The 25,962-nt window shown below is 42.4% G+C and overlaps 1 protein-coding gene across 1 annotated transcript in view; it reads right to left on the bottom strand.

Annotated features, from left to right (window-relative positions):
• LOC127572471 (nipped-B-like protein) overlaps nucleotides 1-25,962 on the bottom strand; it is a 469,472-nt gene that overhangs the window by 344,849 nt on the left and 98,661 nt on the right. The window contains exons 3-6 of the mRNA XM_052019793.1: nucleotides 20,727-20,892; nucleotides 9,414-9,544; nucleotides 8,079-8,190; nucleotides 2,203-2,357 (exon numbers count right to left, since the gene is read on the bottom strand). Of these exons, the coding sequence (XP_051875753.1) occupies nucleotides 2,203-2,357; nucleotides 8,079-8,190; nucleotides 9,414-9,544; nucleotides 20,727-20,892 (564 nt within the window). The remainder of the gene's footprint in view (nucleotides 1-2,202; nucleotides 2,358-8,078; nucleotides 8,191-9,413; nucleotides 9,545-20,726; nucleotides 20,893-25,962) is intronic.

The following is a 25,962-nucleotide window of genomic DNA, read 5'->3' as shown; positions in this document are numbered from 1 at the left end:
AAGTACTACTGATAGAGATATGTCACTGGCTGATAATGAAGAAGAACATTAATTCTCAATCGGTTACTAACTTAATCTATTTTTGCTACTCTGCATTCTTGCCTTAGTGACAACAAAGTGATATTGTATGTCATATATATTAATGATCTGGATGAGAATGCAGACAGTATTCATTAGTAAGTTTGTGGATGACACCAAAATTGTGGTATAGTGGACAGTGAAGGTACCTGGCTAAACAAAGATCTAGATATCATGGGCCAAATGGCCTGTCCAGTTCTGTACTGTTCTACGTTAACTGGGAAAGTGGGCAGATGGAATTTAAATTGGACAAGTGCAAAGCATTTCATTTTTGAAAGTTGAACCAGAGCAGGGCAGGAAGGGCCCTGGCGATTGTTGTTGAACAGAGCGATCTTGAGGTGGAAGTAAATAGTTCCCTGAAAATGGCAACATGGGTAGACAAGGTGGTGAAGGCGGTGTCCAGCATACTTGCCTTCATCAGTCAGGGCATCGAGTACAAGTGTTGGGACATCATGTTATAGATGTACTAGCCTTTGGTGAAACCACACCTGGAGTGTGGTGTGCAGCTCTAATCGCAATGTTATAGGAAGGATGTGATTAAGCTAGAAAACATGCAAGAAAGATTACAAGGTGGTTGCCAGGACTGGAGTTATAAGGAGAGACTGGATAGGCTCGGACTGTTTTACCTGGTGTGCAGGAGGCCAAAAGGTTATAAAAATTATGAGGGGCATAGATCAGCCTTTTTCCAGTATAGGAAAGTCTAGTTTTAGAGGACACAGGTTGAAGGCGAGAAGAGAAAGGTTGGAAGGGGACGTGATGGGCAAGGTTTTCCCCAGAGTTGTGGGTATATGGAACAACCTGCCAGAGGAAGTGGTAGAACCGGGTACAATTACAACATTTTTAAAGACGTTTAGACAGGTATCAGAGATATGGACTGGATGCAGGTAACTGGGATTAGCTCAGGTAGGCAACTTGGTTGGCATGGACAAGTTGGGGCTGAACGGCCTGTTTCTGTGCTGTATAACTCTATAACAGAATGGAAACAAACTGAATTTTAATAAAACAATAGTTACCCAAGAGATCAAGGTGACTCTCATTGGAGAATGAAACTATACCAAAGATACCCTTAAGCAAACAGGCCAATTAATGTAATGAAAGGAATGTCTCAACCACCAGGAATTTGTAGTCATTTTTAAATCAAGTACACATTCACAGCAAGTATTCTAACTCCCTAGGAGATAGAATTGGTGTGTTCCATTTGCTTTCTCTCCCCACACCCTCCCCCCACCCACCCCCCGTGTACAGTAATGCCAATTCTGGATATTGCACAAGCATTTGCCACACTTCTCCACTTTTTTCATGCCCTGCTAGAATTATGCAGGACACCTGAAATGGTGTATTCTTTACCTAGTGTGGAGGTTGACTGCTGCTGCTGAGGAGAAGGCTGAGTCTGGACTATCAAACAGGGTTGCACAGGTCTCTGAGGACTCCCAGAATATGTAGGACCTGATACCAGAGGGGAACCATGCAACTCTATGGATGGAAAAACAAGAATTCAGAACTGAGCAAGAATCATGACCCATCTCATTCTCCTCTCACCCACCCAGCCCAGAAAAATTCACCCTAAATACAGGTAGCAAGAATTTTGTTTCCCCCCAGAATGAAGCTCACTAAAATTGGGCTTCCTTAATACATCTCCTCGTTGATTCAGACAAGCACAGTGAGGAGGGGCTGCATGGGAAAGACGAGTCTTGCTGTGAAGTGGGAGAAAGCAGTGCTGGGAAGAGCTTTAACCATGTGCAGCCACCAAGAGAATTTGTAGACGAAGAGTAAACACATTAACTATGTGGAAACATGGGCATTGTAAGTGGGGAATACGGGAGCCTTTCGGAAAGGTCCATCTCATCCACCTGTAAGATCCATAAACTTCATCTATACAGATTACCTTCTATCTGGAAAGCCTCCACGACGGTTGAAAGATGTACCATTACATTAGTCCATCAAGAGTTAATCAACTATGACGTAGTATCCAACCCACCTAGAATCCTGATTAACACAGCCCGAAGACTCTAACCAGCAGATATGAGGTAGAAAAACTGTTTCTACTGATCAGTTGTGGAATAATAATGCGTAGTATGTACATGCCTGCATGTTATATACAACAAAAATTATCTCCGTGCTTACCTTGCTGTATTTGCTGATGCTGTGTGTAGCTTGGAGGATGCTGTGGATATTGGATGTAACCAGGAGGGCTCTGGGGAGCATATGGACTGGGCACGGGGCTGTTCTGTTGAGTCATGTATCTGTTGGTAGAACTTGACTGAGGTGGTGCAAACCGACTGTAGACAAATAGAAAACATTGTTTACCCAAATTCCCACATTTATGCAGTTCATCCATAGTAAGTCGTTGTGAAACCAAATAGCAAATAGTTTTGTCTTCTTCAAGCAATAACTAGTTCAAAGTTCACTGTTCAGTGCTGAACTGTTATCTACGATTTCCTCCCCTATTTGCATTGTCTCTCTTTACTGTATCAGTCTTCTACCCATTGTTTCTGTCTCAACTAAGAATGGGATGATCTCAACTATAAAGTTAATTGGAGAAGCTGCTGCTGCAGTTCTCTTTGGAACAAAGGAGGTTGAGAAAAGATTTCATAGAGCACACGATCAAGACATATTTAAATAAGCCAAATAAAGAACTGTCCCTGTTACCAGATGTTCAAGAGTTAGGGGTCACTGATTCACTGCCTGTAGGGGTGGTAGAAAGAAAGAATTGGATAATCTGCAGGGATGCAGGACCAACACATTCATTCCTTGAATAGCTGGCATCGACTTCATAGGCTGAAAGGCCTTGTCTTGTACTCCCAACAATTCTATTGCTCTACAAGAACACTCCTGTATTCCAAATCCCATCCTCAGCAACATGGAACTAGCTATTAGGTAATTTGCATCACTATTTCAGGGTAAACTACTCTCTCAACCTCTACAGGATGATTGGTACCAGTAATTTACTCCATGTAGGAGTAAAGACTCCTACATGGAGTCTTACAATGGACTCCTACAAGGAGTAAATACTCTTCAAGTATTGCTTGCTTCAAAACTATTGCCACCCAAAGAAAGCTGCTACAGTTTCACAATTTCTGCACTATTAACCACCTCCAAACCTTTCAAATAAAACAGAGCTTTATTTTGTCATGTGGGCTAAACTCATCATTAAAGTAAACATACCTTGTATTTTTTTTTTACTATAACCAGCAAATTAAAAAGATGGGAAGAAACATAGGAGCAGGAGGCCACTGAGCATCTTAAGCAAACTCTGCCATTCAACACAATCTTGGCTGATTTGTGATCCAAGTCCAATACCTGCCCTTTCTCAAATACCTATAAGACTCAGACTTGAGAGTCAGGCCAATTCAGTAAGCTACAACTGCAGTTACCAGTCTCCTGCAAGGGACTTTATAAATTGCCTTTTGAATTCCAAATAACTAACATCTACAGAAACTCCCTTGACCACTATTTCAATTACCACTCCAAAAATATCCAACTTTGTTAGGCATGACTGGCTCATTACAAATCCATGCTCAGCTTCACTGATCAACTGAAGAATCGCTAAGAGTTCTCCCACTCCATGCTTAATTATACACCATTTCCCAACAAGAAATGTTAGATTTCTTTCTCTCACCTTTGTTAAATAGCAGGCAGTTTTCAAGTATAGATGAATGCTCCTGAATAGAGAACTTTGCAAAGGTTCTACTGAGACCATGTGCATTGCTCTCACTTATTTCCATCAGAGCATTTGGTATCACAAACCTAGAATGCTTTGTAATTTCTGAAACTAGATGGACTCTAGTCTTCTTCCACTTGGGGTTTACATCTGATCATTGCACTGAAAAATTCAAAATCCATGTGCCATAGATGTCACTTTGGATGATTGTTCCTCAAAAAAATAATTCAACAAATCATTTAGTGAAGCATATTTTTTTTCTTTAAACTTCAAATTTTCAGCTTATTTTCCTTTATCCAAGTTGCACCAGGTCAGATTGTGATTTAAGTTGTAGCTGACCTTGTAAAGAAACAGACCATTGCCAAGGCAAGTAATTTATGATTCTATCATAGTTTTTAAGCCTCTGCATCCAGCAGGATTACCCAGCAGAAAGTGCAGCATAGTTTCAGAAATGTTTACATTTAGGCCAGGATAGGGCAGTAAATTTATTTGTCCCTAACCTGTCCACAATGAAGTATCCCACCACAAATCAAACATGATGAGGTGAAACCACCAGGGGACGATGGGCACTTACTCTATTAATATGAGATTAAACAAAGTAACATGTATCAGGAGTGTAAATGATGCTAACCAATTTTAAATGGCTCAACGGCAGCCTGCCAGATGTTTGTTGGAAGACATTCAGTGGGGTTTCCAAGGAATGGGTACTAAGAAAATGGCTTTATCTTGATGTATATAAAGTATGGAAGGCATAATTTCAAAATCTGCAGATGACAAAGCCTGAGCAAGCAGTAGATAATGACTGAATAATCAGAGCCTAGGAGACCAACAGATTGGTGGGAAGTGAGGACTGGTGGGGAGTGTGGGTCTGCGTGCAGAGAATGTGAGACAAATGAAACCATGATACCAATTACTAAATCAATAAATTTTACAAAGTAATACAAAGAAAAAGGAGAGGCAATCCACTTTAAAAAGTTTTGTTTTTTTAAGGTGATGTTGAAACAGGAAGTATGTGCACATATGTTTAGCTCCTTGCTTACATGTTTTCCTTGTAAAAAGCTGGTATAGGCTTGATAAGCAAATAGTGTCCTACTGTTTCAGTACAAGACTGTGATTCTATGAATATGGCCTAGCAACCGGAAACAGAGTCCTGAAACACAACACTAGACAGTTTCCAGAATCTCAGAAGCATTTTTTGTATATTTCCAATAACATTGCATGCTCCCCCATTCCACCCGATCAAGATTCAAGGCTACTCCTAAAGGGGTTTTAAATCTTATTCTAGGTAACCAAAGTGGTGGAGCATTGATAAAACAAGACGGGGGTGGGGGGAATGGTACAAAGCTCCATTTATGCAGGTTTGTATAGTGAAAAGCACGCAACAAAAGGAAACTTTTAGAAAAATTGAGGAAAGTCTCCTCACAATTTAATTATAAAAGTTCTTACTGGGAGATCCCGAGAAAAAAAATGTCCTTAAATGCTAACAAATAGCAAACATTGTGATCGCCAAAAACATTTAATGGAATAGTCTGTGTACAGCTGAAGCAAGCAAATTCCACCCCCCCCCCCCACACAGTTGTCACCAGAGAGAAATCTACTGGAGTTCACTAAGCTCAGGAGAGGCTACAGACTTGACCAGGCTCTTCAGGTAGTGTGCCTACATGTGTGAGGTAGTGAAACTTTGAAAGTTTATGAAACCTTAACCACGGCTAGAGGGTGACTGTAATAAATGAAAATGCAGAATGTGCATGGTTAGAACTCGAGGCCACAATCAAAGCTGTATAAGATTTTAAGGATGAAAAAATGAGGCAGGAATTAGGCAATGTTTCGACAGTTAACACTTTCAACTGCAAGTGATGCAATACTACAATTTAAGGTAGGAGGAAGGGTGTTTAACAAATCTAAGAAACACTTAAGGAGATTAACAGCAGGATAGATTTTGGGTGGGTGGAGGGTGATTAACTGTCTTCAGATTACCATACAGTTACTAATGAGGGATCATAAAGATTGATACTGGACCCTCAACAATTTAAAATTCATGCTAATGACTTGTACCAAAAGGCAGCATAGCATATCTAGGTTTGGTGACAATACAAAACCAGGTGGGAAGTGAGCTGTGAAGAGATACAGAATCTGCAGAGAGTCTTAGGCAGGTTAAGCAAGCACACAAAAAAGACAGCAAATGGAGTACAATGTGGGGAATCAAGATTAGTTATTCTGGCAAGAATAGAATCTTGTAAATGCTGGTGCTCAGAGAATAGGGTGCACTGATTTGAGATGCAGAAAGATTCAGGAGACAATTACAAAGCCTAATGATACAGTGGCTTTTTGGTTACAGGGCAGTGGAATACAAAACTGAAGAAGTCTTGCTGAGATTGTATAGGGCTCTGATGAAACAACTTCTGGTCTGCAAATCCATGAAAGGATATACAATTTCTTCTCCAAGACTGGTCTATGTGCACTAGAGTGCACAAGGGAAAGGTGAACTCTTTGAGATGTACATTATCTGAGAAGGTAAATGCCAAGAGGCTTTCTCCAGAGATGTATCCCGGGCTGCTATGGGAGACGAGGGAGGAGATTGCTAGGGCCCAGGCACAGATTTTTAAAACTTCACTAGCCACACCGAGGTAACCAAATGACTGGAGGGCAGCATATATTGAACCTTGAATCATAAGGGGCAGCAGGGTATTAACAGGCCTGTAAGCCTAATGTCAGAGGTATGGAAGTTATTGGAAAAAATTCTGAGGCCCAAGATTAATCTATATTTGAAAGGCAGGGATTAATCAAAGATAGACAGCAGGATTTTGTTAAGGGGAAGATGCTATCTAATCAATTACTATATTTTAGAAGAGGTAACAAAGTGTATTGATGAAGGCAGTGCAGTTAATGAGGTCTACATGGACTTCAGTAAGACTATGACAAGGTCCCATAAGGAACAATGGTCAGAAAGGTTAAAGCCCAAGGGATCCCAATCATGATGGCAAACTGGATCTAAAACCCCTAAACTAATTTTGATTGCGATTGGCATACCAGAGCAATTGATGCTAGGATCCTTACTATTTGTTACATACATCAACAATTTGGATTTATATGTAGAAGATGTTTGCAAATGATAAAAAAATCAATGATGTTGATAGCAAGGAGAATAGTTGTAGGCTACAGGGTGACATTGACTTTTTTGGCAAGATGGGCAGAGCAATGGCAGGTGGAAATTAATGCTGATTAGTGCAAGGTCATGCATTCTGGGACGACATGCACAATGAATGGTAGGGCACTAGGTAATATTGAGGAATGGAAGGACCTTGATGTGCAAGTCCATAGATCCCTAAAGACAGCAGCACAGGTAGATAAGGTGACAAAGGCAGCATAAGGGATGCTGGCCTTTATTAGCCAGGGCACAAAACATAAAACCAGGGAGGTTAATGATACAATTTTATAAAATAGTAGTTAGGCCACAGTTGGGAGTGCTGAGTAGTTCTGGTCACCACACTGTAGGAAGGATGTGAGTGCACTGGAGAGGGTGCAGAGGAGATTCACCCAGTTGTTGTCTCCAATGGAACATTTCAGTTATGAGAGACTGGATAGGAGGGAAAGAGGCTGGCAGACCTGATAAAAGTATATAAAATTATGAGAGGCATAGATAGGGTAAACAGTAGGAAACATTTCCCCATTGCATGGATGTCTAAAACTAGAGGGCATGGGTTTGAAGTTAAGGGTAAGGAGCAAGAGATTTAGAGCAGATCTGATTTTTGTTTAACCTGAAGGATGGTTGGAATCTGCATGCACTGCCTGAGAGGACAGTGGAGGCAGGGATTCTCACAACATTTAACAAATATGTAGACACTTGAATTACCAAAGCCTAGATGGCTACAGAGGATGTGGTGGGTAGTGTGATTAATAGGGGTAGGCCCTTGATGTTTGACATGGACATAGTGGGCCAAATGGCTTGTCTTTATGCTGTATGACTGACTCTGGTTGGACAATATGGGGATGGGAGTAGTGTTATGCAGAGTTTCTGAATAAGTGGAGGGGGGGGGGGGGGTCAGCCTTTTGAACTGAATGTTATAAATCTTTGGAAATCACGCTCAGTTGTCAAGTGTATTCAAGGCTAGTATAAGATGACTTTTAGATTCTTAAGGGGACCTACCAGGAAAGTGGATGAGGTGGAGGTTCAGCTATGATCTTATTGATTGATGGAGCAGGCCCAAGGGGCCATGTGGCCTGCTCTGCTTCTATTTCTTATGTCATGAATGAAAATTGCACACAACCATTAAAATGTAATTTTTTAAAATAAGTCACTATTAAGATCTGGAGATTCTAGTGTCATGATGCACATTACCTGGAAGGACTGTGTGAGATTGTGGACTGCTGAAATGTGGAGGATGCAGGGCTTCCGTGAATGGAATTCTGGGGTAATTTGTACTGTTGGATGATCTGTTGCTGCATGATACCTGAAACACAGCATGTTCATACAGTGAAGCCACACAAACTCTCATTTATAAAGCACCTTTCATGACCTCAGGATGTCCAAAACAGTTTTATTACCAATGCATTACATTTAGAAGTGGAATTATTCATTTTGTAGGAAAACTAGGCAGCCAATTTGTACGTTGTAAACTCCTACAATCAACAATGTGCTTTAATGAGGGATAAATATTGTCAGGACAGAAAGAACTACTCTGACATGATTTTTTTTTAAATAAACAGCTTCAGAGAGGAGACTGTCACACATGATTCAAGTCTTAAAACAAAATGACGATGATAAGTTTTTTTTGGTCATGTTGGCAAAGCTGGTAAAGCCAGCAGTTATTGCCCTTAAACTAAATGGCCATTTCAAAGGATTGTTGCATCTGGAATCGTCAGCCAGACCAGATAAGGTCACCAGATTTTCTTCCCTAACAGACATTAGTGAACAAGAACATTTTTGACAATTCAGTAGGTTCAATGGCACTACCTAAATTCCCCAGCTAGAACTTGCATCTCCAGATTGTTACTCCCATTCAGTCAATAGTCACATGCTAGGGTGATTATTAAAAACCCAATGGTAGCAGTTCCCACAGATTTACCCTTCACTTTGTCTTTGGTTGTTCTAATCAGAGTTCCAGTTTAATTCTTAAAAACATGTACTAAGTTATGGGCCACATGGTTTCTCCAGCAGTTTGAAGTGATTTTAAATCCCTGATAATTTTCCAATTCTGAGAATGTAATCTGTCTAAACAAATGATTAATTTTACAATGTTGAAAATGACCAAGTGTCTTTGTTCTCCCATAACTGGTATAATAATATAAGCAGATCCCAGAGAGCTGGTCATCCATCAGCTAACCTCAAACAATGAAGGTTAAAGACAAATTTATATGATTTTTCCCCATACACCTCTCGCTGACATAACTACTAATCAACCCCGTGATTTGATGACTGAAGGTAGTTAAAGTTCCATTCCAAAGTGTACCAAATTGTGAAATTTCATCCCTAATTTAGGAATAGGAAATGCTACATAAAGATTTTTAATTATTCAGCATCATGTCTGAATAATTAATGGTGAAAGATGGAATTACTGAATGGAATCACCAAAATTCCTAATTAAAATCCTAGAATTCTATGCACTGAAAAATAGTCACTCAGTTCATTTGAATCAGCAACACATCCAGAGTTTGCTCAAAATAAACTACTCACCACTCTGCACTGCATATCGGTTCTGCATGCTTTTCTCCCTGAAGACATTGGGATTTCTGGCCAGCACAGCCTGCAGAAGAACTGGAATATCGCCCTCTGGATCATCACTACCAAGGTTATCCTTCAGCTCTCTGTGAAAAGAACAATTCCCTTTTAACAATTTCTCTTTCAATTCTACTTTTATTGGGTTTTTAAAATATCACAATGATATCTTATAAGATTAAATTCTAAAGACAAAGTCAACTGCTTTTGCACTTTTTTAGGACAGTTAAATAAACTCAGGAATTAGCAAATTTGTTCATTAGTAAGTTTGCAGGTGACACCAAAATTGGTGGTATAGTGGACTGTGAAGATTATCTAACATTACAACAGGATCTACATCAACCAGAAGTGGACCAAGGAATGACAGATGGAAGTTAACTCAGACAAGTGTGAAATGTTGAATTTTGGCAACTTAAACCAAGTACAACTACATAGCTCCCTGAAAGTGGTGATGCAAGTAGACAAGATGGGAAAGAAGGCTTGCCTTCATTGGTCAGGGCATTAAGTAAAGGAGCTGGGACATCAGGTCACAACTGTATAAGACATTGGTGAGACCACTGGGAGTATTGTGTGGTATTGGAGGCTGAGGGTGACCTTCTAGAGGTATATAAATTCTTGAGGGACACAGATAAGATGAATGGTCACAGTCTTTTTCCCAAGGTAGGAGAATCTAAAACAAGAGGGTAGTGGGTATGTGGAACAAGCTGCCAGGGGAAGTGGTAGAGGCAGGTACAATTACAGCATTCAGAAGATACTTGGACAGGTAAATGGATTGGAAAGATTGAGAGAGATTTGGGCCAAATGCAGGCAAATGTAACTAGCTCAGGTAGGAAACACAGTCAGCATGGACGTGTTGGGCCAAAGAGCCTGTTTCCGTGCAGTATAACTCTATGACCTTAAATCTATGCCCTCGTTTTGGACTCTGCTGCCCTGGTAAAATGACTATCTAACGTATCTGCGGTAGGATATTCTGTGGTTGCAAAGAAGATACCAAGATGGTGTGTTGCCTCCTGGGTGCCAGGCTCAGGGATGTCTCAAAGTGACTACAGAACATTATCAAGGGGGAGTGTGTGCAGCCAGAGGTGTATGTTGGTACCAATGATGTAGACAGAAAGAGGGATGAGGTCCTGCGCAGTGAATATAGGGAGTTACTAAAGAAATTAAAGAGCAGGACCTCAAGAGTAGTAATTTCCAGATTACTCCCAGTGCCACGTGCTAGTGAGGGTAGGAACGGAAATTTAGAGCAGATGAATGTGTGGCTGAGGAGCTGGTGCAAGGGGAGGGTTTCAGGTTTCTGGATCATTGGGACTTCTTCTGGGCGGGGGTGACCCTGTACAAGAGGGAGCGGTTACACTGGAGGGCAACCAATATCCTGGCAGGGAGTTTCACTGCTGCTACCCAGGAGGATTTACACTAGATTGGCAGGGGGATGGGAACCAGGTCACAGAATGGAGGAGTTAGATGTCATGAACAGCAATACTGTACAGAAGGACATGATAGAGCTATGGGATATAAACAACATAACAGCTAGATGGAGATGTGTTTATTTCAATGCAAGGAGTATTAAGAGTAAGGGTGATGAACTTGGAGCCAGGATCAGTACATGAACTATAATATTATTGCAATTACAGAGACCTGGTTGAGAGGGGGGAGTACTAGTCAGGGACAATATCACAGCTGCGCTCAGAGGGAAAGCAATGGGACTTGAGGGGCAATTTTTTTTCCCCATACAGAGAGCAGTGGGTATATGCAATGAGCTGTCAGAGGAAGTGGTACAGGTGGGTATAACTACAACATTTAAAAAAGCATTTGGACACATTCCTACATAGGAAAGATTTAGAGGGATATGGGCCCAATGCAGGCAAATGGGACTAGCTCAGAAAGGCACCTTGGTCAGCAAGGACAAGTTGGGCCAAAGGGCTTGTTTCTGTCCTGTACGAATTGTGTGACTATGACTGTATGAATGAGGAACATGGGGTGTGGGTTAGAAAAAAGGAAGCTGGAGTTGCTGAAAACTACTGTAGTTGTTAGTAATCTGAATTAGAACTAAATAAGATAATTGAAATGGGCAGGTCAAATAGAGTCAATGAGTACCAAACTTGCATCGAACAGTATAGCACAGGAATAGGGCCTTTGGCCCTCAATGTTGTGCCAAACCAATTACATAGAACAGCGAGCAGTAATAAAACACCCTAACTAAACAATTCTCTTCTACCTACAGAATTTCCATATCCCTCCATTCTCTGCACATTCATGTGCCTAAGAGCCTCTTAAATATCTCTATCGTATTTACCTTCACTATTACCCATGGCAGCACATTCCAAGAACCCACCACGTAAAAAAAATATTGTCCCGCACATCTCCTTTGAACTTACCCCCCCCCCCCCCCACCTTAAATTCATGCCCTCTAGTATTAGACATATTGACCCTGGGAGAAAGATACCGACTATTTACTCTGTCTATGCCTTATAAACTTCTATTAGATCTTCCTTCAGCCTCCATCACTCCAGACAAACCAACTCAAGCCTTTCCAAACTCTCCCCATAGCACATGCTCTCTAATTCAGGCAGCATCCTGGTAAAGCTCTTCTGCACCCTCTCCAAATCCTTCACATCCTTTCTATAATGGGGTGACCAGAATTTAATGCAATACTCCAGATGCAGCCTGACCAGAGTTTTATAAAGCTGCAACATAACTTCCTGGCTCTTGAACTCATTGCCTTGACTAATAAAGGCAAGCATGCCATATGACTTCTTTACCACCCTAAGCAGCCAGTTTCAGGGAGGTATGGATTTGGACACCAAGATCCCTCTGCACATCAATGCTGTTAAGGGTCCTGCCACTAATTGTGTACTGTCCCTTTACGTTTGATCTCCCAAAGTGCTATACCTCACACTTTGACCGGATTAAACTCCATCTGTCATATCTCAACCCATTTCTGCAACTGATCTCTATCACGCTGTATCCTTTGGCAATCTTCTACATTATTCACAATGCCACCAATCTCTATGTCATCATAGAGAGATCATACAGCACAGAAACGGGCCCTTCAGCCCAAATGGTCCATGCCAACCAAGATTCCCATCTAAGCTTGTCCCATTTGCCCACATTTGGCCCATATTCCTCTAAACCTTTCCTCTCCATGTACCTGTCCAAGTATCTTTTAAATGTTAATGTACCTGCCTCAACCACTTTCTCTAGCAGCTCATTCCATGTGTTGACTACCCTTTGGGTGAAAAAGTTGTCCCTCAGATTACTATTAAATTTCTCCCCCCTCACCTCAAACCTATGTCCTCAAGCTCTTGATTCCTGAACCTTGGGAAAAAGACTGTGTGCATTCAGCCTATGTATCCTCATCATGATTTTATACACGCCTATAAGGTCACTCTTCATTATCCTATGCTCCAATGAAAAACATCCCAACCTACTCTACCTCTCTCCATAACTCAGTCCCTCAAGTCCCAGCATCTTCCCTGTAAATCTCCTCCACACCTTCCACCTTAATGGCATCTTTCCTATAGTAGGGTGACCAAAACTGAACAAAATATTTCAAATGCAGCCTGACCAACATCTCATACAACTGCAACATAGCATCCCAACTTCCATTCTCAATGCCCTGAATGATGAAGGCCAGCATGCCAAATGCCTTCTTCACTACCTGTCTACCTTATGAGACTTATTCTGGCTGGAGGTCCCAGTAAGGATCTGTGCAGAACAGCACTAGTCACAGATCTCCAGCCAGAATAAGTCCCATTGACCACTACCCTCTGTCTTCTGTGGGCAGGCTAATTCTGAATCCAAGCAGCCAAGTCACCATGAATCCCATGCATCTTTATCTTCTGGATGAGCCTCCCATGAGGGACTTTGTCAATGCCTTACTAAAAATCCATGTAGACCACATCCACATCTCTACCTTCATTGATCACCTTCGTCACCTCCTCTCAAAACTCAATCAAGTTAGTAAGACATGACTTGCTCTGCACAAAGCCATGCTGACTGTCCCTAATTAGGCCATGCTTTTCCAGATGCTCATAAATCCTATCCTTAAGAATCCTCTCCCATTTCTTCCCTACCACTCACTGGTCTACAGTTTCTAAGATTATCCCTATTTCCCTCCTTGAACAACATTAGCTACTCGCCAGTCCTCTGGGACCTCACGTGGCTAGAGAGCACACAAAGATCTTGGTCAAGGCCCCAGCTATCTCATCCCTTGCCTCTCTCATTAACTTGGGGTATATCCCAAGGGGCCCTCGGGACATATCACCTTAACATTCTTCAAGACCAAATACTACCACTTTCTTTACCTCAAAATGCCCTAGCATATTAGCATGATCCACACTGTTCTCACTATCCTCCACATCATTCTCCTTGGTAAATACCACACCCTCCACCTCCAAGCACATGTTCCCTCCTTTATCCTTGACTGGTCCTACCCTCTCCCTAGTTTTGCTCTTGATGTATGTATAGAATGCATTGGGATTCTCTTTAATCCTACTTGCCAAGGACTCTTCATGGCACCTCCTGGCTCTCCTAATTCCCTTAAGTTCTTTTTTAGCTTCTTTACAATCAGCGCTAAGTTTGATTTTAGGCTTCCTAAAAATAAGCTTCCTTTTTCTCCTTAACTAAATTCAACATGTCTATTGTGATCCAAGGTTCTCTTATCTTGTCACCCTTGTCCTTCCTTCTCACTGGAACATACCTGTCCTATATTCAGTGCAGTTCATCTTTAAACAACCTCCACATATCAGATATGGACTTGCCCAAAAACAGCTGTTTCCAATTAACTTTCCTTCATTCCTGCCTAATACTTTTGTAATTTGCTCCAATTCAGTACTCTCCTGCAAGGTCCATACTTATCCTTATCAATAGCTACGCTAAAACTTGAGTTGTGATCACCATTTCCTAAATGTTCTCCCACTGAAAGGTCAGCTACCTGGCCAGGCTCATTTCCCAGTACCAGGCCTAGTATGGCCCCTCCCTAGTTGGACTATCCATCTAATAAACCCTCTTAGATGCACCTAACAAATTCTGCCCTGTAAACTTACACTGGGGGGGGGGGGTAGTCCCAGTCTATATGAGGCTTGAGGTCACCCATGACAACTCCTCCATTGTTTTTGCACCTTTCCCTAATCTGCCTGCATGTCTGTTCCTCAATGTTCCAGTGGCTATTGGGGAGGTCTATAGTTTTATCCCATCAGAGTGCAGCTGTAATATTGTCCCTGATTAACAGTGCAATTCCCCCTCCCCTTACCTCCTTATCTTTTCTAAAACATCAAAACTCTCAAACATTAAGCATCCAGTCCTGTCTCTATAATAGCCACATCATCATAGTTTTATGTACTGATTCGTTCATCACCCTTACCTTTAATACCCCTAGCACTAAAATGAACACACCATCAGAAATGGCTAGTTTTCAAACTGGAAAGGCGTTTATTATCAATTGCCGAATTCAATGAGTCTTGAGAATTGTAATATTTCCCATCTGAATGTGCAGTATAAAGGGCCAAAGAGAGGTCAGAGTAACAATTGGATGTAAAATTAAAGTGGGAGGTAGTTGGATGCTCAGGGTCACCAGATGCTACAGAGGGAACTAATGTAGAGCAGACATTTGGCATGTCCCCTTTGACACTCACCAACTTTTATCGATGCACCATAGAAAGTATCCTATCTGGATGCACCATGGCTTGGTATGGCAACTGCTCTGCCTGGGACCCCAGAAAACTGCAAAGTTGTGGACACAGCCCAGCACATCACAGAAATCAGCCTCCCCTCCATGCACTCTGTCTATACCTCTTGCTGCCTTAGTGAGGCAGCCAAAGATTCCCCCCCCCCCAGGTCATTGAAGCAGCCAGCATAATCAAAACCACAACCACCCGGGTCATTCTCTCTTCTCCCCTCTCCCATCAGATACAGGAGCCTGAAGACACATACCACCAGGCCAAGGACAGCTTCTATCCCACTGTGATAAGACTATTGAACAGTTCCCTTAAACGATGAGATGGACTCTTGACCTCACAATCTACCAATACACTTCCCTACAGCTGTGACACTTTACTCTGTATTAGAACATAGAACATTACAGCACAGTATAGGCCCTTCGGGCCACAATGTTTTGCCAACATTTTATCCTGGTCTAAGGTCTATCTAACCTTTCCCTCCCACATAGCCCCCTATTTTTCTGTTATTGTTTTTACCCTGTACTACCTCAATGCACTGTGCAATGAATTGATCTGTACGAACACTATGCAAAGACAAGTTTTTCCCACTATCTCAGTACAAGTGACAATGATAAACAAATGCAACACCACATATTAACTACAGTGCACTAAGTAGGGTAGGGTAAGTGAATACTGCTTGACCTGGAAGGAGTGGCTCAAAGATGTTTTGTCTACCTGGATGGAGGTAGGGGCAGATATTGCATCTCCTGTGGTTACATGGGGAGGAAGAGAAGTGACTGTTGATGAAAATGGAAGGGTGAACCAGGAAGTTGCAGAGGGAATGGCCCCTTACAAATGCTGGGGAGAAAGATTTCTGGTGGTAGCATCATGTTGAAGGTGGGGAAAATTATGGAGGATAATCTACTGACTGTGAAGGCTGGTAGAGTAGAAGCTGACAAGGGGAACCTTATTACTCTGGCTGGGAGGACAATGTGGAAAAGGGAACTGATCCAGTTGAGAACCCCATCAACTGTGGTGGAAGGTTAACCCTTCGAGGATAAACGTTTTCCTGTTATAAAAGGTGTGAGCCCGTATATTCTTAATTGTATTTGCCTGCTAGTAATTTAAAAAAATTTGAAAAATAAGCGTTTAGCATATCGTGTGAAATGTGTTACGTATTAGAGTCACTCCAGAGAAAATCCAACCTCTTATAGCTAATAATACATTCCAATCCAGGCAACATCCTAGTGGACCTCTTCTGCAGTTTCTCCAAAGCCTCCACATCCTTCCTGTAATGCAATGACCAGAACTGCACACAATACTCCAAATATAGCCTAACGAAAGTCTTATACAACTGCAACATGACTTTCCAACTTTTCTACTCAACACCCCAACTGCCGAAGGCATGTATATGTATGCCTTCTTTATCAGCCGATCTACATGTTGCCACTTTCAGGAAGCTATGGACTTGCACCTTAAGTTGCCTTTGTACATTAACGCTCCTAAGGGTCCTGTCATTTACTGTGTACTTTCCTCTTGCATTTCACCTCCCAAAGTGCAACACCTCACATTTGGTTGGACAAAACTCCATCTGCTATTTCTCTCCCCACATTTCCAACTGGGCTATATCCTGCTGAATCCTTGGACAACCTTCCTCACTATCCACAACTCTGCCAATTTTTGTGTTTTCTGCAGATTTACTAATCCAATCTACCAAATCTCCATGGATCCCATGTGCTGTGTCTTCTGGATCAGCCTACCATGAGGGGCCTCGTCAAAAGTTTTACGAAAGTTCATGTATACAATAACCTCTGTCCTACCTTTGGCAACCAGAACTACACACAATACTCCCAAGTGTGGCCTAACCAACAGTTTGTAGAACTGTAACAAAATCCTAAGTCCTATATACTCAATGCCTCAGCCAATGAAAGCAAGCGTGCCATACACCTTCCTCACCACCCTGTGTTCACATCTTCAGGGAACTATGTACATGTACCCCAAGGTCTCGCTGTTCAATAACACTCCCCAGGACCCTGCCATTCACTGAGTATTTTCTGGCCTGGTTTAATTTCCCAAAATGCATTACTTTCCACTTGCCCAAGTTAAATTTCATCAGGATTTCCCTTGCCCACTTTCCCAGTTGATCTAGATACTGTTGTAACCTTAGACAACCTCCTTCACCGTCTTCTACATCACCAACTTTTGGCATTACCCACAAACTTGCTTATCATGCCATTTATATGTTAATGATTTGGAATAGAATATATTACTAACAATTGAGGGCCCATCACTGACTACTGTGGCACATTTCTTCCCAGGGTAGAAATGTTAAGTACTAGAAATGTGCATTTAAGGTGAGAGTGGGAAACTTTAAAGAAGAAGTGTGTGGAAAGTTTTTTTTAAACAGAGTGGTAGATTCCTGAAACGAGCTACCAGGGAAGTGGTGGAAGCAGATATGATAGTGGCATTTAAGCGGCTGTTAGACAGATATGAATATTCAGGGCATGGAGGGATATGGATCATGTACAGGCAGAAGAGAATTAGTTTAATTTGACATTGTGTTTGGCGCAGACATTGTGGACCAAAGGGACTGTTCCTTGTGCTGACTGTTCTATGTTAACACTGGTTACATGACTGTAATCTGAAAAACAACCCTCCACTACCGCCCTCTGCCTCCTACCACATGCCAATTTGCTAATACACCCTGGATCCCGACCACTTTTGGTGTAAAAAAAAATTCTCTCAGAACCCCTCAATCTCTTATCCCTTACCTTTACAGTGGTAGGGCCTCAACTATTTCAAATCTATATTAATGATATGGATGATGGGATCATGTGTACTGTAGTCAAATTTAGAAAAAGGTGGAGAAACAAAGGACTGCAGATGCTAGAAAAAGGTGGATTGGCACATTGTGAGGAGGACTCAGAACCTGCATAGGGATAGCAACAGGTTAAGTGAGTGGGCAAGACATCAGCAGATGGAATGTAATGTGGGAAAATTTAATGTTAGCTAGGATCAAAGGAAGAACGAAAAAGCAAATTATTTAAATTGAGTGAGGTTACAAAAGGATCTAGGGGTCCCAGTACAGAATAGAGTCAGAGCACGAATACAGGCCCTTTGGCCCAATGAGTCCATGCCAACCATGTTGTCCACCCAGCTAGTCCCAATTTCCTGCATTCAGCCCATATCCCAAGCCCTGCCCCTCCATGTACCTATCCAAGTGCTTCTTAAATAATACTATTGTACCTGCCTCAACCACATCCTCATTCCATATACTTAACACCCTCTGCATGAAAAGGGTGTGCCTCAAGTCCTGTTTAAATCTTTCCCCTCTCACCCTAAACCTATGCCCCCTAGTTTTGGACTCCCCTACCCTGGGGAAAAGACCATCACCATCCACTTTATCTATTCCTCTTAAAATTTTAAACATTTCTTTAAGGTCACCCCTCATTCTCCCACATCCTAAAGAATAAAGACCTAGCCCAGCCAACATCTCTCTATAACTCAGGCCCTCTAGTCCAAGCAACATCCTCATAAATCTATTCTGCACTCTTCCCAGTTTAACCACATCTTTCCTAGAACAGGATGACCAAAACTGTACACGGTACTCAAAATGCAGCCTCACCAATGACATATAACTGCAACATAATGTCCCAAATCCTATACTCAATAACCTGACTCAATAACCTAGCCAGCATTTTCACCACCCTGTCTACCTGAGACGCCACTTTCAACAAACTATGCACTTGTACTCCTTGGTCCTTCTGTTTCATTATACTCCCTAGTGCCCTACCATTCATAGTACAAGTCCTACGCTGGTTTGACTTTCCAAAATGCATCACCTCACACTTACTTGTATTGAAATCCATTGGCCACTTCCCTAACTAATCAAGATCCCCCTGTAGTCTATGACAACCTTCATCACTATCAACAACAAATCCTAATTTTGTGTCATCTGCAAACTTACTGACCAAGCTTTGTGCATTTGCATCCAAATCATTTATATAAATAACGAATAACAATCCCAACACCAACCCCAGCAGCACACCACTAGGCACTGGCCTCCATTCTGAGAAATAACCTTCAATCACCACCCTCTGCTTCCTACCTCCAAGCCAATTTGAATCCACCTAACCAGCTCATCCTGGATTCCATGGCACTTATCCTTCCAGACCAGCCTGCCATGTGGGACCTTGTCAAAAACCTTGATAAAGTCCATGTAGACAACACACACTGCTCTGCCCTTGTCTACCCTTTCAGTTATCTCTTCAAAGATTTGTCAAACACTACTTTCCAGGCACAAAGCCATGCTGACTCCTCCTAGTCAAATGCTTGTAGATCCTGTCCCTCAGAATTCCCTCTAGTAGCTTCCCCACCACTGACATCAGGCTGCCCAGCCTGTCATTCCCTGGCTTGTCCTTGCGACCCTTTTTAAACAACAGAATGACTAATGTCATTAATGTCAGTCTTCAGGAACTTCACCAGTGGCTAACAATGAAGCAAATATCTCCCCAAGGGCCTTCGCAATTTCTTCTCTAACCTCCCACAAAGTCTGAGGATGCACTCAGTCAGATACCTTCCCCTGGTAATATGAATGTTTTCCAAAACATCTCCACTTGTTGCCCTTATCTCTTGAGCAACCATGATTTTCTCCTCAGTGAATACTAGGGAGAAATATTTGTTACAAATCCCACCCATCTCCTGTGGCTCGAGCCATAGGCAGCCCTGCGGATCGCCAAGGGGATCTACTCTCTCCCCCTTTTACTCTTAATACATCTATAGAACCTCTTGGGATTTTCCTTATCCTTGTCTGCCAGACCCCTATCATACACTCTCTTTTCCTTCATTGTCATATAATCATCAAGGGATTCACTTGTCCCTGACATCCTAAACCCAATGTATGCTTCCTTCATTTCTTTAACCAGACCCTCAATATCTCATCAGCCAGGGTTCCCTAAACTTGCCAGGTTTACCCTTCACCCTGACTGAAACATGCTGCCTCTGGACTCTTGATATCTCGCTCTTAAATGTCTCCCACTTACCTTTCATTCCTTTCCCTTCAAACAGGCTCTCTCAATCGACTTCAATTTCCCCAAAATCAGCCCTGCTCCAGTTTAGAACCCTAACCTGTGGACCTGTCCTATCCTTTTCCATCACCATCTTAAAACTAATGGCAATTAATGAGAAAGGTAGTGGAATGCTAGCCGTTATTTACAGAACATAAAAGCAGATTTTAATGCAACATTACAGGGTGCTAATGAGATCACATCTGGAGGGCTGTGAACAATTATTATCTCCATATTTAGAAAAGAATTTTCAAGATATTGTGGCAGTGCAATGGAAAGCACTGAGGGCAAACAAGGGAAAAGGAACAGGCAGGAATTCCATTATAGTGTTCCATAAACACACCACTGACTTTCTCAAGCAAGTGCCTCCCCCACCCCCACTGCCAACATCAGCAGTACTTTATTTCTGGTTAAGCTACTGAATACATAAATCTTGGTGGCTAAAATGCTCTTCAGTCATTCTTGTGTTGTGGCATGCCCACCAGGAATACAAACTCAGAAATAATATATTTTAACAAACAATCAGAAAATAACACAATTGTACTTACATATGATCTGTGGAGACTTGACTGAGGCTATGTACTAACTGTGAGATGAGGCTTTCATCTCGACAGCCCATGAGGCAATTTACATCTTCTGCAATTCTCCCTCCAAATAGCAAGCTCTTGGTGGTGGTAGCAGGCAGTGGAGAGGGAAGTGGAAGCTGATTCAGTACTGTTTGGAGAAAAAGAACAGGTGTTCAGATATCTTACAGCAATATAACAATTGGTTATAGTGCAGAAAATATTTTAATTGCAGCATAATTAGAGTCAGCACAGAAACTAGCCCTTCAGCCCAACTCACCCATACCCACCGACATGTCTATCCCAGCTAGTCCCATTTGCTTGTATTTAGCTGTCTCCAAACCTTTTTGATCCACATGCCTGTCCAAATGTCTTTTAAACATTGTAATTACACGCAGTGCTACACCTTCCTCTGGCAGTTTGTTCCATATACCCACCACCCTCTGCGGAAAAAATTCCCCAAAGGTCACTTTTAAATCTTTCCCCTCTTACCTTAAATCTACACCCTCTAGTTTTAGACTCCCCTACCCTGGGGAAAAAAAAATTGTAACCATTCAGATTATCTATGCCCCTCATGATTTTATAAACCTCTATAAAGGTCACCCCTCAGCCTCTTACGCTCCAGTAAACAAACTGCCAGCCTAATCAGCCACTCACAACTCAAGCCCTCCAGTCCCAGTAGCATCCTTGTGAATTTTTTCTGCACCTTTTCCATCTTAATGACATACTTCCCACAGCTGGGCGACCAGAACTGTGTACAATCCTCCAAATGTGCTCTCATCAACATACAGTTGCAACATGACATCCCAACTCCTGTACACAATGCCCTGACCGATGAAGGCAAGTGTGCCAAAGACCTCCTTCAACACTCTGTCTACCTGTGTCACCACTTTCAGGAAACTATATACCTGTACCCCAACATCTCTGTCCTACAAAATTCTTGCGGACTCTACCACTGACTGCGCAAGTCCTTCCTTGGTTTAACTGACTGAAATGCAACACCTTGCACTTGTCTAAGTTAAATTCCATCTGCCATGCCTTAGCCCATTTCCCCAGTTCATCTAGATCTTGTTGTAATCTTTGATAACCTTCTTCGCTGTCCAATACACCACCAATTTTGGTGTCATCAACAAACTTACTAACCACATTAACAACACTGTTGTACAAATTGTTAATATAGATGATAAACAAAGCAATCCCTGCGGCACGCCACTGGTCCATTATTAAGGAGAAGGTGCTCAGAAACTTAAAGGCCTGGAGGTGAATAAATCACCTAGACCAAACTATATCCCAGAGTTCTAAAAGAGGTAGCTGAAGAGATTGTGGAAGCATTAGCTGTGATCTTTCCAGAATCACTGGAGTCAGGGAGGGTCTCAGAGGACTGGAAAACTCAAATGTGACACCCAGGTTTAAGGGAGGCAGAAGACAGGAAATTATGGGGAAGTTAGCTTGACCTCAGTGATTGGTAAGAATTTAAGAGTCCATTATTAAGGATGAAATTTGTGATACTTGAAAATACGTGACAAAATAGGGTGAAGTCAGCACAGTTTTGTTAAAGGAAGATCTTGCCTGAGAAAATCTGTTAGAATTCTTTGAGGAGGTAACCTGCAGGTTAGACAAAGGAGAATAGGTGGATGTCATTTACTGGGATGTTCAGAAGGCCTTTGACAAGATGCTGCACACGAGGCTGCTAAACAAGTTAAGAACCTATCATGTCCTAGCATGGATAGAAGATTGGCTGACTGGCAGAAACGAGAGAGTGGAGATAAAGGGGTTCTTTTCAGGATGGCTGTTGGTGACTAGTCGAGTTCCACAGGGGTCAGTATTTACAACTTGTCACTTTATACATTAATGATCTGGATGAAGGAACTGATGGCATTGTGGCAAAGTTTGCAGATGATAACAAGACAGGTGGAGGGACAGGTAGTGTTGCAGAGGCAGGGAGTCTGCAGAAGGACTGGGACAGGTTGGAAGAGCGGGCAAAGTGGCAGATGGAATACAGCGTAGGGAAGTGTGGGGTTATGCACTGATAGGAAGAATAAAGGTGTAGACTAAATGGGGAGAGAATTCAGAGGTGCAAAGGAACTTGGGAGTCCTAGTTCAGGATTCCCTTAAGCTTGCAAGTTGAGTCAGTACTAAAGAAGGCAAATACAATGTTAGCATTCATTTCAAGAGGACTAGAACATAAAAGGATGTACTGCTGAGACTTTATAAGGCACTCATCAGTCTGCATCTGGAATATTGAGAGCAATTTTGGGTCCCTTATCTAAGGAAAGACATGCTGGCCCTGGAGAGGGTCCAGATGAGGTTCACAAGCATGATCCCAGGAATGAAAGGCTTAATCTGTGAGGAGCATTTGATGTCTCTGGGCCTGTACTTGGGAGTTCAGAAGGATGAGGGGAGATCTCATTGAAACCTACCAGAATACTGAAAGGCCTGGATAGAGTGGACGTGGAGAGAATGTTTTCACTAGCAGGAGAGTCTAGGATCCAAGGGCACAGCCTCATTATAAAGGGATATCCTTTTAGATGTGGTCTATGTGGACTTCAGTAAGGCCTTTAAAAAGGTTCCACGTGGTTGGCTGCTATGGAAAGATAGATCGCATGGGACCCAGGGAGAGCTAGCAAATTGGATATACAATTAACTTGACAGTAGGAAGCAGAGGGTGATAGTGGAAGGTTGTTTCTCGGAATGGAGGCCTGTGACTAGTGCTAGGCCCATTGCTATTTTCATCTATATCAATGATTTGGATGAGAATGGTAAGTTGGCAGGTGACACTAAAATGGGTAGTGTCATTGACAGTGAAGTTGGTTATCAGGATTTTCAGCTGGGTAACTGGGCCGAAGAATGGCAAATGAAGTTCAAGTCAGATGAGTGCTGCATTTGATGAGTGTATGACTTTTACAGTTAATGGCAGGGTGCTGGGGAGTTTTATACTCCTAGGTCCCTCTGTTTTACAAGTACATGGTTCCCTGAAAGTAAAATCGCAGGTGGACACAGTGGTGAAGGTGGCTTTTGGTACACTGGCCTTCATCAGTCAGGGCATAGAGCATAGAAGTTGGGATGTTATGCTGCAGTTGTACAAGATGCTGGTGAAGCCACATTTGGAATATTGTGTCCAGTTTTGGTCACCCTGCTATAAGAAAGATGCCATTAAGCTGGAAAGAGTGCAGAGGAGATTTACAAGGATGTTGCTGGGACTCAAGGGACTGACTTATGGAGAGGGTCCGAGCAGGCTGGGACTTTTTCCATTGGAGCGTAGGAGAATGAGGGGTGATCTTAAAGGTGTATAAAATAATGGGGGGCACAGATGGGTTAAATAGGCATAGTCTTTTTCCCCAGGGTTGGGGAATCAAGAATTGGAGGGCAAGGATTTAAGGTGAGAGGGGAGAGATTTAATAGTAACTCGAGGGGCAACTTTTTCCACCCAGAGAGTGGTCAATATATGGAATGAGCTGCCAGAGGAAGTGGTTGAGGCAGGTATGTTAACAACATTTAAGGAGGTACTTGGATAGGTACGCAGATAGGAAAGGTTTAGAGGGGTATGGGCCAAATGCGTCCAGCTTAGATGGAAATCTTGGTTGGCATTGACCAGTTGGGCTGAAAAGCCTGTTTCTGTGTTGTATGACTAGTGCTGAGATGAGGAGGAATTTCTTCAGGCAGAGGATGGTGAATCTGTGGAATTCATTATCATAGAGGGCTGTGGAGGCCAAGTCATTGGGTGTATTTAAGGCAGAAATGAATAGGTTCTTGATTAGTAAGGGAGTTAAGGGTTATGGGGAGGAGGGGGGAGAAAGGGGTTGAAAAAAAAAATCAGCTGTGAATGAATAGCACAGCAGACTCAGTGGGCCAAATGGCATAATTCTGCTCCTATATTTTACAGTCACAGACCTCCAATCTGAATAACAACCCTCCACTACCACTCTCTATGGCTTTCCACCGTTAATTTTGTATCCAATCATCTTGCTCACCCTGAATCCCATGTGATCCAACCTTCCAGACTAGCCTTGTCAAAGGCCTTCCTAAAGTCAATGTAGATAAAGTCAATGTTAAGTTTATTGCTGTATGCAGAAGTACATGTATGCAGAGATGCACTGAAAAACGTACATGCAGCAGCATCGCAGGCACATGGCAGATAAGCAGCATTCACAAGAAAAACAAGTTAAACATAAATTATACAAAAGTTTTACAAGAAAGAATACAATTAGAACAAAAATAATACAAAGTCCATTTTAGAGCAGAGTGATCAAAGTTGTCATACTTTTGCGGTGATTAGGGTTGTATCAGTTGGTTCAAGAACCAAATTGATGAAGGGAAGTAGCTGTTCTTGAACCTGGTGACGTGGGACTTCAGGCAGGAGGTATAGAAACCTGATGGCAGCTGCAAGAAGATGGCATGGTCCAGATGGTCGGGATCATTGATGATGGATATTGCCTTCTTGAGGCAGTGCCTCCTGTTAGGTACTAATGGTGAGGAGGGATGTGCCCATGATGTATTGGGCTGAGTCCACTACTCTCTGCAGCTTCTTGCATTCCTGCACATTCGAGTTGCCATACCAGACCGTGATGCAACAAGTCAGGATACTTTCAACAGTACATCTGTAGAAATAGGTTGCTGTTTGGTGACAAGCCAAACCTAGACACTGGCATGCCTTCCTTGTGATTGCATTTATGTGCTAGGCCCAGGACAGGTCATCTGACATATTAACACCCAGGAATTTAAAGGTGTTAACTCTCTCCATTGCCGATATCCCAATGTAGACAAGTGCACGTTTGCCCTCTTTCCTCTTCCTGAGGTCAACAATCAGCTCTTCAGATTTTACTGACATTGAGCAAGAGGTTGTTATTGTGGAACTACTAGTTGTTGCAGACAATGACTCCCGTCCTGCCCTTGTCAATCTTCTTCATTACCTTTTCAAAAAACTCAATCAAATTTGTGAGGCACGATTTCCCATGCATAAGACCATGCTAACTATCCCTCATTAGTCCTTGCCTTTCCAGTTGTTGGCAGATCCTGTCCCTCAGAATCCCTTCCAGTAACTTTCCCACCACTGTTAGGCTCACTGGCCTGCAGTTCCTTGGTTTGTCATTGCAGCCCTTCTTAAATAAAGGCATAACATTAGTCAACCTCCAGTCTTCCAGTACCTCACTCATGGCTAATGATGCAAAATCTCTCTCCCAGGGCCCCTGCAATTTCTTCCCCAGCTTCCCACAATGACCTA

Source organism: Pristis pectinata, chromosome 7, assembly GCF_009764475.1.
Source record: "Pristis pectinata isolate sPriPec2 chromosome 7, sPriPec2.1.pri, whole genome shotgun sequence".
NCBI classification, from domain to species: domain Eukaryota; kingdom Metazoa; phylum Chordata; class Chondrichthyes; order Rhinopristiformes; family Pristidae; genus Pristis; species Pristis pectinata.
Note: the sequence above shows the minus strand (reverse complement) of the source record. Positions and strands in the feature narration are given on the sequence as shown.